Here is a 13,536-nt window from a genome sequence, read left to right as displayed (position 1 = left end):
CGTCAGACTGCAAAGTCATTTGAACTGCAAGGTTAGTTGTTCAAGCTCACCAGCTGCTCCTTGGAAACCCTATACAGGGTCACTATGGGTCAGAATCAACTCGACGGCACTTATCAACAACAACAATTCTAACATCAGAGCAGGCAGCGCCATGGGAAAGCAAGTGGCACATGTAGCTCCACATTCCAAAGACCAAAAAGAAAAAAAAAATTCAAGTTAAAAAGAAACTAGGAAAAGCCTCAAAGATGTTTCTTGTTGTGTTTGTTTTATTAATGTACCATTATTTTATATTTATGGACTCTTGGTATGACACTATAGGATTAACACTGGACTATGAACCACAAGGGTGGCAGTTTAAGCCCACTAGTTGCTCCGTGGAAACCCTATACAGGGTCGCTATGAGTCAGAATCGACTCGACGGCACTTAACAGCAACAACATTTAACATTTATATGATATCACATCATTTTATTTTGAATGGGTTTTACAGAAAAACTAAGTTATTCTAACCAGGGAGAAATAATAATAGCAATTACCCTCTCCATGTATGGAGATATAACCATGGCCCAGAATAGGTAAGCAATTTTCCAAATGAAACATTGATAAGATGATTGAAGGAGGAAAAGCTCTTGTGCTCTCTTAGTCTAACATATTGAATGCCAAATGATAGTTGTATCAAAGGATAAAAGAAGGAAAAATTGTTCAACTTGATTATTTTTCATTACTTACTGGTTTCCCGTGAGCTCCTCTGTCTCCAGGAGTTCCAGTTTTACCCTATACAAAAAGAAAATATTTAAGTCAAGTAGCCCTCTCCTAAAATATGAAGCATACAAGATAAATAGGGCAGCTTTTAAATGCCCATACTTAATGTAAAATGGTTTATTACTTACAATAAGACCATGTGGCCCTCTTTTTCCTTGATCTCCTTTTTCACCCTATTAGAGTATCAATATCAGGAGAGTAAGCAAAAATGTGAATTAGGGTCTTTCACATGATAACATACACTCGCGTATGAAACAACAAGGCATCCAGCATATGGTTCGACATGGAAAAGAAAAACTTTTTTGTATGTGTAATACAAAAAATTTCATAGGTTTCATACCTAGACTAAGAAAATTTAGAATCAAACTTTTGTAAAGAAACACATTTTTTTTTTAACCAGGTAGCACATATAGACTCAATGAAAATTAATTGCATATGAAATGACAAAACCAATGATTACCTTGGCACCTTGCATCCCTTGTTCTCCTGAGAGACCATCTGGTCCTCTTGGTCCCTAGAGGATGTAAAAATATCTTAATTCAAAATGTTCTTTGTACTGTTATGTATCCTGACAAGTGAAGACATGGTGCCCTTCTTTGCTTGACAAATTCCTTCTGCTTGTTTCTTGCTCTGACCACAGAAAAGATTACACTTGAATATATGGCTGAACGTATTTGCATGAGAGAATCAAACCAGTGTTTTCAAGATTTAATGTTAAAGAGCAAATCAGATGACCACAAAAACTGAGATAATTTAGTTGTGGAGGTGGCTGAAAAAAATTGTTATTCAGGTATTTGTTCACCTTGTAATGTGGCACAGAAAAACCCACTGCCATTGAGTTGATTCTGACTCATAGTGAAGTCCTATAGGACAGAGTAACAGAGTGGAGCTGCCACTTTGAGTTTCTGAGACTACAAATCTTTAAGAGAATAGACAGCCTCATCTTTCTCCCAAGGAACAGCAGATGGGTTTGAACTGCTGACCTGTGGTTAGCAGCCCAACAGAGAATTAAAGCTCAGTGCTTTTGGGGTAAGGAGTGGAGTGTTCTTTGGGCATTTGTTGTTATTTTTAAGTGCTGTTGAGTTGGTTCTAACCTATACCAACCCTGTATAGGGTTTCAAGACTCGTGAGCTTGAACCATCAACTTGTGGTTCAAACCAATTGTGCAGTCCAGTGCATTAATTCACAGTGCCACAGCAGGACTCTTTAGCATCCCCAAAAGAGCTTTGTAACATTAGGCAGAGGCTAGGTCAAGGGTCAGAGAGGCCTGCCTGCAGGCACAGCTGAAGAGAGGCTATCCTGACTGAAAGATCTTATGCCCTGAGCATTTTTGGATTCTGCATTGTAACCTGCTAATTTTCCTAATAAACCCCTTACCTATGAGTATGTTAAGTTCTGCATGGTCATTGCAATGAATTATTGAGCTGAGCAGAGAAGTAGAGAGTGCATTGGGAGGGATGGTTGGTGCCATCCTGTTTTCTTGGCAATGCACTGTAGGATCAGCACTGGACTGCGAACCACAAGGTTGGTAGTTCAAACCCACCAGCAGCTCCTCAGAAACCCTATATAGGGTCACTATGAGTTAGAATGGACTCAATGGCATTTAATAGCAACAGCAGCATTTTATATAGGGTGTACTCAGGGGTCAGATTTTGTACGGCATTGCAGGGTCATAAAAATTTCAGAGTTTATTTTAGGTGGTGTGAAGCCACCTAGAGGTTAAGTGAGAGGATGGGAGGTCATGAGTAAGAAAATTATTTGGTCAGATGTACATTTTAAAAGAACACTAGTTTCTGTGCCAAATGGTGAGTAATGCACAGGTAGAATCAAGACCAGTTGGGAAAAATAATTTGGATTAGAATTCAGTGGTTTGGATAGGGTAAAAGTGGTGAAGAGCACAAAGATAAATTTGGAGTATTCTGATATGAGGTTTGGGAGAAAGATAAGAATAACTGATGGGTCTTGGGCATTTAAGGAGCTCTGGTAGCATAGTAACACGGGCTGCGAATCTCAAGGTCAGCAGTTCAAAACTACCAGCTGCTCCACGGGAGAAAGATGAGGCTTTCTGCCCCTGTAAAGATTTATAGCCTCGGAAACCCTGTACAAAGTTGCTATGGGTCGGAACCGACTCCACGGCACATAACCACCACAACCATCATTGGTAATGTGTAGGATAAGCACTCGACCATATGGTCAGTTTGAATCATAAGGTCTTTGGTTCAAACTCATCAGCTGCTCCTTGGAAACCGTACACAGGGTTGCTATGAGTCTGAAGAAAACCAATTACACTTAAAAACAACAACATCATTTAAAAACTGGTGTTCCATAGAATATACTTGTGGAAACCTTGTACTAGAACACAGAATGTCAATGAAGGTTTTGAATCAGAATATGACATATTTATATCTAAGATGAGGGAAAAGTAGTCCAGGAATAATATGAAGAATGGATCAGACTGTTAAAGGATAGGCTAATAGAGTAATCTATGTGAGGAAAGTGAGTGTGGCAGCGAAAATGGAAAAGCTGGAACTGAATAATCTGAGGACATTGCATAGGTAGACTTAATCTTACTGAACAATTGATTAGTTAAGATGAAAGAGAAGAACAATGATGAAAAGATGACTTTGAAGTTTTAAGTATGAAGGTTCTTCAGGACCTTTAATAATAACCCTCATCTTAAACATTCAGCAGCCTATTTTGATTTTCTTTTAATTCCTCTTTCTGCCCTGCAAGAAACACTTTCCTTACAGTTTTCAAAGTAAGAAAAGAAGCCTAGAAAGTTAAAAAAAAAAACAAAAAAAAACACACACACACAAAAAAATAGTCATCATCCTAAAATATTACAGAGAACAAGTAACATCTAGACTGAAAGAAAACTTGTCTATGGGTAACTGGTTGTTGTTAAGTGCCGTCGTGCTGACGAGTAGGTTCGGAATCCTAGTGAGTCTATATAGGTTTTCCAAGGAGTGACCAGTGGGTTTGAACCGCTGATCTTGCGGTCAGTAGTCCAGTACTTAAACTACACTGCCACACTAGGATTTCTACCAGAACTTGTTGCTGTTAAGAGTCGATTCCAACCCATAATGACCCTGCATAGGGTTTCCGAGGCTATAAATCTTTATGGGAGCAGAAAGCCTCATCTTTCTCCCGTGGTACCACTGGTAGTTTCGAACTGCTGACCTTGTGATTAGCAGCCCGATTCGTAAGTTGTTGTTGTTGTTAAGTGCCGTCGAGTCCGTTCCGACCCATAGTGACCCTATATAGGGTTTCCGGGGAGCAGCTGGTGAGCTTGAACCACTGACCTTGCAGTTCAATCGGCTTTGCAGTCTGGCGCATTAACCCACAGCACCACACTCATAAGTAGATGCTTGTAAAACCCTTTGCGGCCTGAAAGGTAGTAAATCTTTGAGATTTTGTTACTGAGTAACTGGTAGAATGGTAGAAATTTTAGTATGATAAAAAAGGAATGTAAGTTTATATAGGGAAGAAGGCGAGGATTGACAGGTTATAATGAATTTAACTCTAGATGATCAGACACATTGAGGCAGGAATTTTTCAAGGCTAGTGTTAAGAAGTCACCGTAAACTTAAATGGTAGCAGCCATAAGTATAAAGCATCAACAGGCCCCTCAGGCTTAAAAAAGGTTTTTTGGTCATAAGCTTGCAAATATGCTTCATTTCTTGGACAAAACCCAGGCTAAGTAGTTGCCACAGGAGGAAAGACTCAAAATGAACAGTTCCTGTCATGGCACATAAATCATGTCCTGCCATGGCTGAAGTAGTCCAAACCTCAAAAACCAGTTCAGGTCCCTGAAACTGAGGCCTTCAAGTGTTGATTGCCCGAATCACATGATGTCTAAATACTCAAAGAAACTGAGCTATGTTTTAAGTTTGTAATATTTTAAGTTTGTAAAATATTGAGAAAGTAATAAATTAATCCTGTGAGTAAGTGAATTCAGCTTGGAAAAGAGGATCTGGCATTTACAAGAGGTTTACAAAATGATTGTTAAAAACTTTGCTTTATCTGCATTTGTAAATTTCACTTGATGCTTGTTGACTGAGTAATTGTATGGGTTAAAAAGGAGCAGCAATAGTTTATATGCCTGTTTTGATTCCTGAGACAAAGCAAGCTTTAAAGTAAGTTCTAAAAAAGCTAGAAAAGTAGCATTATAATTGGCAGTTAATTAGGCAAGATTGCCGGTTCAAGCTCACCAACCGTTCCTCAGAAACCCTATACAGGGTTGCTATGGATTGAGCCGATTCAACAACACTAAACAACAATTAGGTGTAAGGGTTTTTTTTTGTTTTGTTTTGTTTTTAAACATTTGCTTCAAATTATCTCATTTCTTATTCAACTCTCTGAGAACAAATGCTGGTTAAATAGGAAATCTTTTTTCTTTCATCCCATTTTCAATTAAAACTAGCTACAATGAGTGGCTATTAGTAGCTTCTCAGAGCTGGAATAAAAATTGATAGCTCAGTTACATAAAATAAGCAAGTTTAGTAAACCTTAGCAGTAATCTTAGAGTTAACCAAATTCCCAAATAATCCTAAATGCATTTAAAAAATTTATTCCCAAACGCAGTAGTTAATATGATGTTGTTGTTAAGTGCCATTGATCGGTTCCGACCCACAGCGACCCTGTATATAGGGTTTCTGAGAAGCACATGGAGAACTTGCACTGCCAATGTTGCAGTTCAAATGACTTTGCAGTCCAGTGCATTAACCCACAGTGCCACACGAGGACTGCAGATAATATGATACAGAACCACTGGTTGGTTGGTTATGTGCCGTAGAGTCGGTCCCAACTCATAGCAACCCTGTACAGGGTTTCTGAGGTTGTAAATCTTTATGGGAGCAGAAAGCCTCATCTTTCTCCCATGGAACAGATGGTAGTTTCCAACAGCTGACCTTGAGGTTTGCAGCCCGATTCATCTATGCTACCAGAGCTCCTTTCATATAAATGCTAAGATTATTTTAAAAAATTAAGACGCTCTAGTGATGCTGCGGGTTAGACTTTGAAATTTTAAGTATGAAGTGGCATAGTTGGTGGTTCAAATCCAACAGCTGCTCAGTAAGGAAAAGATGAGGCTGTGTGCTTATGTAAAGATTTACAGTCTTGGAATCCATGTATAGACAGGGTAGCTACAGTTGGAGTAGACTCAATTGAAATGGGTATGAGTCAGAATCAGTTAGATGGCAGTTGGTTTGGGTTTTTGGGAGAACATTAATATAAATAGTACACTAGTTTTTTTGTTTTAATTTGTAGGAAGTCCTTTGTTAGAGCTCCAAGTCCATCTCTATGACTTTTGTGATCAATATTAATAGAGCATAAAACCAACTGCCATCCAGTCAGCTCCAACTCATAGCAACTCTATATAGGGTTTCTGAGACTGTAAACTTTATGAGAGCAGGCAGTCTTCTTTCTCTCAAGGAGCAGCTGGTGAGTTTGAACTGCTGACCTCTTAGTTAGCAACTCAATGCCTAGATCATGGTGTCACCAAGGATCCTTAAAAATAGGGTAATTAAGTTTGACCACAGCTTTACAGTATGGAGTGCCTCTCAGTGTAAAGAAAATAAAAATCTTCATCACTGGACCAATAAATAACATTATGATAAATGAAGAAAATATTGAAATTGCCAAAGAAATCATTTTGCTTGGCTCCACAATCAACACTCATGGAAGCAGCAGTCAAGAGATCAAATGACGTATTGCATTAGACAAATCTACTGCACAAGACCTCTAAAGTGTTGAAGAGCAAAGATGCCCATTTAAGGACTAAGGTGTGCCTGACCTAAGCCATGGTATTTTCAGTAAAATGCCATGAAATATGTGAAATTGAACAATGAATAAGGAAGACCACAGAAAAAGTGATGCATTTGAATTATGGTATTAAAGAAGATTATTAAAAGTACCATGGACTGCCAGAAGAACAAACTTACCTGCGTTGGAAAAAGTACAGCCAGAGTGCTCCTGGGAAGCAAGGAAGGTAAGAGTATGGTCTCTCGTACTTCGGGCATATTATGAGGAGGGACCAGTCCCTGGAGAAGGACATCATGCTTGGTAAAGTGGATGGTCAGCGAAAAAAGAGGAAACATCAATGGGCTCAAGCACAACAATACTTGTGAGGATGGCGCAGGACTGGGCAGTGTTTTGTTCTATTGTGCACAAGGTCACTATGAGTTAGAGCCAACTCAATGGCACCCAACAACAACATCTTTGAATGAGCAGAACAGCCCTTAATCAGTGAACAAATGTCTTTTGAATTTGGACTCAGCATATTTGCATTTCCTTTTAATCATTGCTCTCTGTTTAAATATACCCTTTGCTTGACCTCTCGATTAATTTTAAATCCTCATATACCCAGCATTTTTTTGTGGTTCCTTCTTCACATGAAAGGAAAAAAAAATGTTCCATTACACAAAAATAAATTATTAGTGGTTCTGATAAAAACATTCTTAGAACTTCTTGTTAAAAAGCTTTCATTCAGGAAAGAAAATCACAGAGGAAACTCTGTCCTATCACTTGGAATGTTCCAGACATTACTAACATTGAATATAAATGCACATACTGCTGGTTACTTTCCAAATGTGATACATATTTCCTTTAAGGGACCCAAATTTAGGATGGATATGGCCATATGTAAAGGAGCTCTGGTAGCATAGTGGTTATAAATCGGGCTGCGAACCACAGGTCAGTGGTTCGAAATTACCAGCTATTCTGCAGGAGAAAAATGAGGCTTTCTGCTCCCGTAAAGTTTTACAGCCTCAGAAACCCTTTACGGGGTCGCTATGAGTCGGATCCGACTCCACGGCTTATAACAACAACAAATGGAGTCCTGGTGTGGTGCTGTAGGATAAGCAGTGGACTGCTAACCACAAGGTACTAATCACTCTTCAGAAACTTTGAACAGGGTTGATATGAGTCAGAATCAACTTGATGGCACTTAACAACAACATTTATTTTATAAGGATCCCAGGTGGCACTGTTGGATAGGCATGAGACTGCTAACCATAGGTCAGTAGTTCAAACTTACTAGCTACTCCATGGGTGAAAGATGAGGCTTTCTGCTCTTGTAACTATTTGTAGCTTCAGAAAGTCTATACTGACACACTATGAGTTGGAATCAATTCCATGACAGTGGGTTTGGACTTTTTTATTTTTGTATCCATTTTACAGCTGAGCCCTGGTGATGCAGTGGGTTAAGTGTTGGACTGCTTATTAAAAGGCTGGTAGTTCTAACTTACTGGTGGTGGTGTGCCATGGAGTCAGTTCTGACTCATAGTGACTCTATATAGGGTTTCCAAGGCTGTAAATCTTTATGGGAGCAGAAAGCCTCATCTTTCTCCGATGGAGCAACTGGTGGATTTGAACTACTGATGAGATGGTCTGCTTTAGTAAAGATTTACAGCCTGGGAAAGCATATGGAGCAGTTCTATGTCCTGTAGGGTTGCTATGAGTCAGATTCCACTCAACGACAATGAGAGGTAGGATGCATTTTATAAGCCCTGGTGGTACAGTGATTAAGCACTTAGCTGCTAATCAAAATGTTAGTAGGTCAAACCCTCCAGCCACTCCATGAGAGAAAGATGTGGCAGTTGGCTTCCATGAAGATTTAGAGCTTTGGTAACCATATAGTGTAGTTCCGCTCTCCTCTATAGTGTTGCTCTAAGTTGGAATCTACTGTATGGCAGGGGGTTTGGTTAGTTTGGCTTTATTAATTTTATGTTACAGAGAAAATCTTAAAGCATTAGAAGTTTCTAATATAGTCATTTCAATCTTATTTTCTTTCTATTTAAATCTTGAACATCACGGTCAGAAAAAAAAAATTACTTGGATAATTTTCTCTGTATTGCCCTTTTTCTGTCCAGGTGGCTGCATATAGCACTTTGTAGTGGAGAGACATCAAAGAATCAATTATCTATGCCCCCCAAATTAATTCTGGTCCTAAGGGGCAACAGGTGAGATTATGCTGATTCTTAGTGAACAAAGAGGTCCATTGGTTCTCTTGCTAGTACAGCAGGCAAGAATCTGCCAGTCCTATGCGGTTGTTGTTGTTGTGAAGTGCCGTAGAGTCGGTTCCGACCCATAGTGATCCTGTATAGGGTTTCTAAGGAGTAGCTGGTGGGTTTGAACTGACATAATTTCACATTAACAAGCTTTAGTATATTAAATTGTTTCATTACACGTAAATAACTATTATCAGACACACTTGGGAAGTGGAAACAAAGCTTAAAGTATGTAGAATAAATAAAAATACTTAAAGATATGCCTCATCTCCTATCTCAGAATCTGACTACAAGGATAACATAGTCAGTCAATCCAAATGTTATATTTTTCATCTACACAGAAAGCAGAGCTATGCCACTATCATAAAGCAGGTTAGAAAAAGTCTTGATACTAAGTTGTCAAAGGAGTTTCCTGGGTGGCAGGTGTTTTTTCTATCCTCTGGAAAATTGCCAATTTTGCACAATACTTCTTCAAAAGCTACTGGACTGTAAGTCATTATACTGAAATCATGTGGTTTAGAACTATGGGATAGTAACCTTAATATCCATGCACTAGCTCACCAGCTGCTCCTCAGAAATCATACACAGGGTCGCAACCGACTTGATGGCATTTCACAACAACAACAGTAGAGTGTATGAGCCCTAGCGTGGCACTGTAGGATAAGCACAGGATTGGTAGCCACAAGGTCAGCAGTTTAAACCCACCACCAGCTCCTGGAAACCCTATAGGGTCATGAGTCAGAACTGACTCAACAGCACTTAGCAACAACAACAAAACAACAGTAGAGTATTTGGAAGATTGGAGGAAATCAAGACATGTTGGTTGTAAGGATGACAGAGAGATGGGTGGAAGGGAAGCAGTGGGGCAGGCAGAGTCTTCTGAGAGTGGTCCTACCATTAATGATGCTCATAGAGTCATTTGGAAATAGTATAAATCACAAGTAGAACAATAGGAGCACATAAGCATTTATTCCATAATGATAGTTCTCTTAAAGGGATAAAGACAGTATAGCTAATGTGTCCACTCCAGCGTACTGTGACACGTTTGTGTGCTAAAAAGGGGTTGCAGGTATGTTGGAAATATCAAATTCCTCACCTTTTGGAATGGTAGGACAAGACTGGGGCACAGGAAGCCCTAGCCAGGTGTCTTCTCCATTTATCTCATTGGACTAGACAAACATTCTCATTTTGTGAATGAAGAACATTGGGAAGGACTGGCCTAAGGTGTTGGTATCACAGCTGCAGTGGAGAATGGTTTGGAGGGAAAAAATGAGCAAAAGTGGAAGATACAAGATGTTTACCGCAGTAACCTAATATCTAATACTATTTGTTGTTGTTAAGTACCGTGGAGCCGGTTCCGACTCATGTGACCCTGCACAGGGTTTCTGAGGCTGCAAATCTTTACAGGAGCAGAAAGCCTCATCTTTCTCCTGTGGAACTGCTGGTAGTTTTGAACTGCTGACCTTGAGATTAGCAGCCCGATTTGTAACCACTACGCCACCAGAGAATGTAGTATTAGATATTAGTGTATCTAATATTATATTATCTCTCAAATATCCTGGTTTTAGTTATTTTTTATATTATAAATGTTCATTGATTGCCAGAAATATTTCCTAGTAAAGAAAGTCCTTTAATCTTATCTGGAAATTCAGGATTCCTTATTTGGAAACTATTGGTGAAACAAAAGAATTATGAGCCATTTTGGGAAAAAAGTAAAATGCATTTGGAGAATGAGAGGAGAGGTAAAACAGACTCTTAGGGAGCAGGGATTGGAAGACATAGTGGCATTTCAGGAAGGAGAAATCTACAGGGACCATGGGGAAGTTAGAAAACTGCAGAACAAATGAATATTCCATATGGTTTAAAAGACAGTACAAGTTGTTAAAGAGATTTTGCTTGGGGGAATGACTTCTGCCTGGACAATCAATAAGATCTCAATTATTTACTTAACAAAAAGCACAAGTAAGTATTTCTTCTATCTTCTCTCCCATCACAAAAATTTCCCACTCTGACTAATCCAGAGTTGAATAAACACATTTGACCGGAGCAAGTATTGAATGCTGGCAGGGTACAGATGACTAAATGACAGCTTGGATCCAGATCTTTTACCATTATTTTTTATTTTATTATCTTTTATTTTATAAAACCTCATAGAGTCCCTGTCCGTGGTTTCTGAGAAGCAGCTGGTGGGTTTCATCTCATGTGAGTTAAAATTATGGAGCCCCTCAAGATTGTTTATAGAATGTAAACCCATAATCTTATAAGGAAAATAGTTTTTCAGAAAAGAAATAATGAAGACAAATTTGCTCTTTTACTTCAGCCTTCACTTAAAACACAAGAAATAAACTCACTAATCCAAACTGGGCATCCAGAACACTCCTTTCCCATTTGCCAACTGGAACATTTTTGTTTATTTGTTTGTTAAACCATTGTTAGGTATGCATTTAAAATGCTCAAAACATTTATCTCACTAGTTCTAAAATTTACCTCAAGAGAAGGTCAAGGTAGAAAAGAGAATTTTTAAAACTCATATATTCAAATGAATAAGGAAAAACACCTCTTAAGATTCCACATGGTGCAGAGTAAGCACAGGCTTTAGGGTAAATTATGCTAAGGCTCTGCCATTTCACTGTGCATTTTTAGGCCATATACTTAAACTTTCTGAGCAATGGTTTCCTAAATTATAATATCTAAGATAATATCTCTCCTACTTAGTGTGGTCTTGAGTATTAGGTGAGATCATATAAGTAAAAATCTGGCATATGAAAGATACAAAATTAATGATGTTTATTTTTTTTAAAAAAAAGATTTATTGGTTAAGAGACAAAAAGAGGGAAATTTTTCATTCAATTGTTTTTGTTGTTGTTGGGGGCTGTTCAGTCAGGTCTGACCCACAGCGACACAGAATAGGGTTTCAAGAGTGACTGGTGAGCTTGAACCACTGACCTTGTGATTCACACTGAACTTTCAGTCTCTAGCACATTAACCCACAGTGCCGCACCAAGACTCTATTTCATTCGATTATATATTCATAATTATTAGCTAATGATCAAAACACATCTAATTTATGATTAATAAAAATTTCCTCCATAACTCATCTGTCAGTTTGCTATACTGTGGTGATTTACATGTTACTGTGATGCTAAAAGATATTTCATATACTAGCAAGTTCACTCGTAGTGGGCAGGTTTTAGCTGAACTTCTAGACTAAAAGAGATGAGGAAAAAAATTCTGGCAATCTACCTCTAAAAAATGTCAGTGGAAATCTGATGAATGTAAATGAAGAACTGTCTGACATAGTGCCAGAAGATAAGCCCCTTAACTTGGAAGACACTCAAGATATGACTAAGGAAGAGCTGCCTCCTCAAACTAGAATCAAACTTAATAAGACAGATGGAGTGAAACTTTTGGCACTTTCATCTGCTGATGTTGCACAACTCAAATGAGGAGAAACAGCTGCAAATATTTACGAATACTTGGAATATGGAATGTACAAAGTCTGGAACTAGGAAAATTTGGTCATCAAAAATGAAATGTAATGCATGACAATGGGTATTCTAAATATGAGTGAGCTACAATGGACTGGCATTTGAGTCAATCGTGTGTCTGCTATATCAGGAATGACAAATTGAAGAGAAATAGTGTCACATTCACTGACAAAAAAAACCAAAAACAACAACCACACTTCAAGATCTATCCTGAAGTACAGTGATAGGATAATATCCATATGCCTACAAGACACACCAGAGTTCTGGTGTGGGGCTGGACTGCTAACTGTAAGGTTGGTGCTTCAAACCCACCAGGTGCTTCTTGGAAACCGCAGACAGGGACTCTATGAGTTTTTATAAAATAAAACTGACTCAATGGCACACAACAGCACCAACAACGAAAAGGAAGACCAGTTAATATGACTATTATTCAAATTCATGCACCAACTACTAAAACCAAGTATGAAGAAATTGAAGTTTCCCCAAACTTTTGCAATCTGAAATTGATCAAATACACAATCAAGATGTATTGATAATTGTTGGTGAATAGCATGTGAAAGTTGGAAATAAAGAAGGAACGATTGGTAGTCGTAAAGCATAAACTTGGTGATAGAAATGATGCTGGAAATCACATGACAGAATTTTGCAAGAACAACAACTTATTCATTGGATATGCCTTTTTTCAACAACATAAATAATGACTGTACATGTGGGCCTAGATTTGGAACTAGAAAACCAAAAGGGAAGAACACAGTCAGCATTTCTCAAGCTGGGGGAACAGAAGAAAAAATTCAAGCCTCGACTTTCATTATTGAAAGATTCTCTAGGCAAATTATTGAATGATGCAGAATGCATCAAGAGAAGATGGAAGAAATACACAGAATCATTATATCAAAAGGAAATGGTTAATGTTCAACCATTTCAAGAAGTACCATATGAACAAGAGCCAATGATACTCAGGGAGGAAGTCCAAAATGCACTGAAAGAATTGACAAAGAACAAGGTACCAGGAATTGATGGAATAAAAATTGAAATCTCTCAAGCAAGTGAGGCAGCACAAGAGGCACTCACTCATCTCTGCCAAGAAATTTGGAAGACAACTAACGGCCGACTGATTGGAAGAGATCCATATTTGTGCCCATTCCAAAGAGAGGTGACCCAACAGAATGCGGGAATCATCAGACAATCTCTTTGATATCTCAAGCGAGTAAAGTTTTGCTAAAGGTAATACAGAAATGGCTACAATCATACATTGACAAAGAACTTCCAGAGGTTCAA

The 13,536-nt window shown here is 38.5% G+C and overlaps 1 protein-coding gene across 1 annotated transcript in view; it reads right to left on the bottom strand.

The window, feature by feature from the left end:
- The window catches only part of COL24A1 (collagen, type XXIV, alpha 1), a 562,513-nt gene that overhangs the window by 220,307 nt on the left and 328,670 nt on the right, over positions 1-13,536 (bottom strand). Inside the window, exons 27-29 of the mRNA XM_006831073.1 lie at positions 1,222-1,275; positions 890-934; positions 729-773 (exon numbers count right to left, since the gene is read on the bottom strand). Coding sequence (XP_006831136.1) covers positions 729-773; positions 890-934; positions 1,222-1,275 — 144 coding nt within the window. The remainder of the gene's footprint in view (positions 1-728; positions 774-889; positions 935-1,221; positions 1,276-13,536) is intronic.

Source organism: Chrysochloris asiatica, unplaced genomic scaffold, assembly GCF_000296735.1.
Source record: "Chrysochloris asiatica unplaced genomic scaffold, ChrAsi1.0 scaffold00002, whole genome shotgun sequence".
Classification (NCBI taxonomy): domain Eukaryota; kingdom Metazoa; phylum Chordata; class Mammalia; order Afrosoricida; family Chrysochloridae; genus Chrysochloris; species Chrysochloris asiatica.
This window is presented reverse-complemented; position numbering and strand designations above follow the sequence as displayed.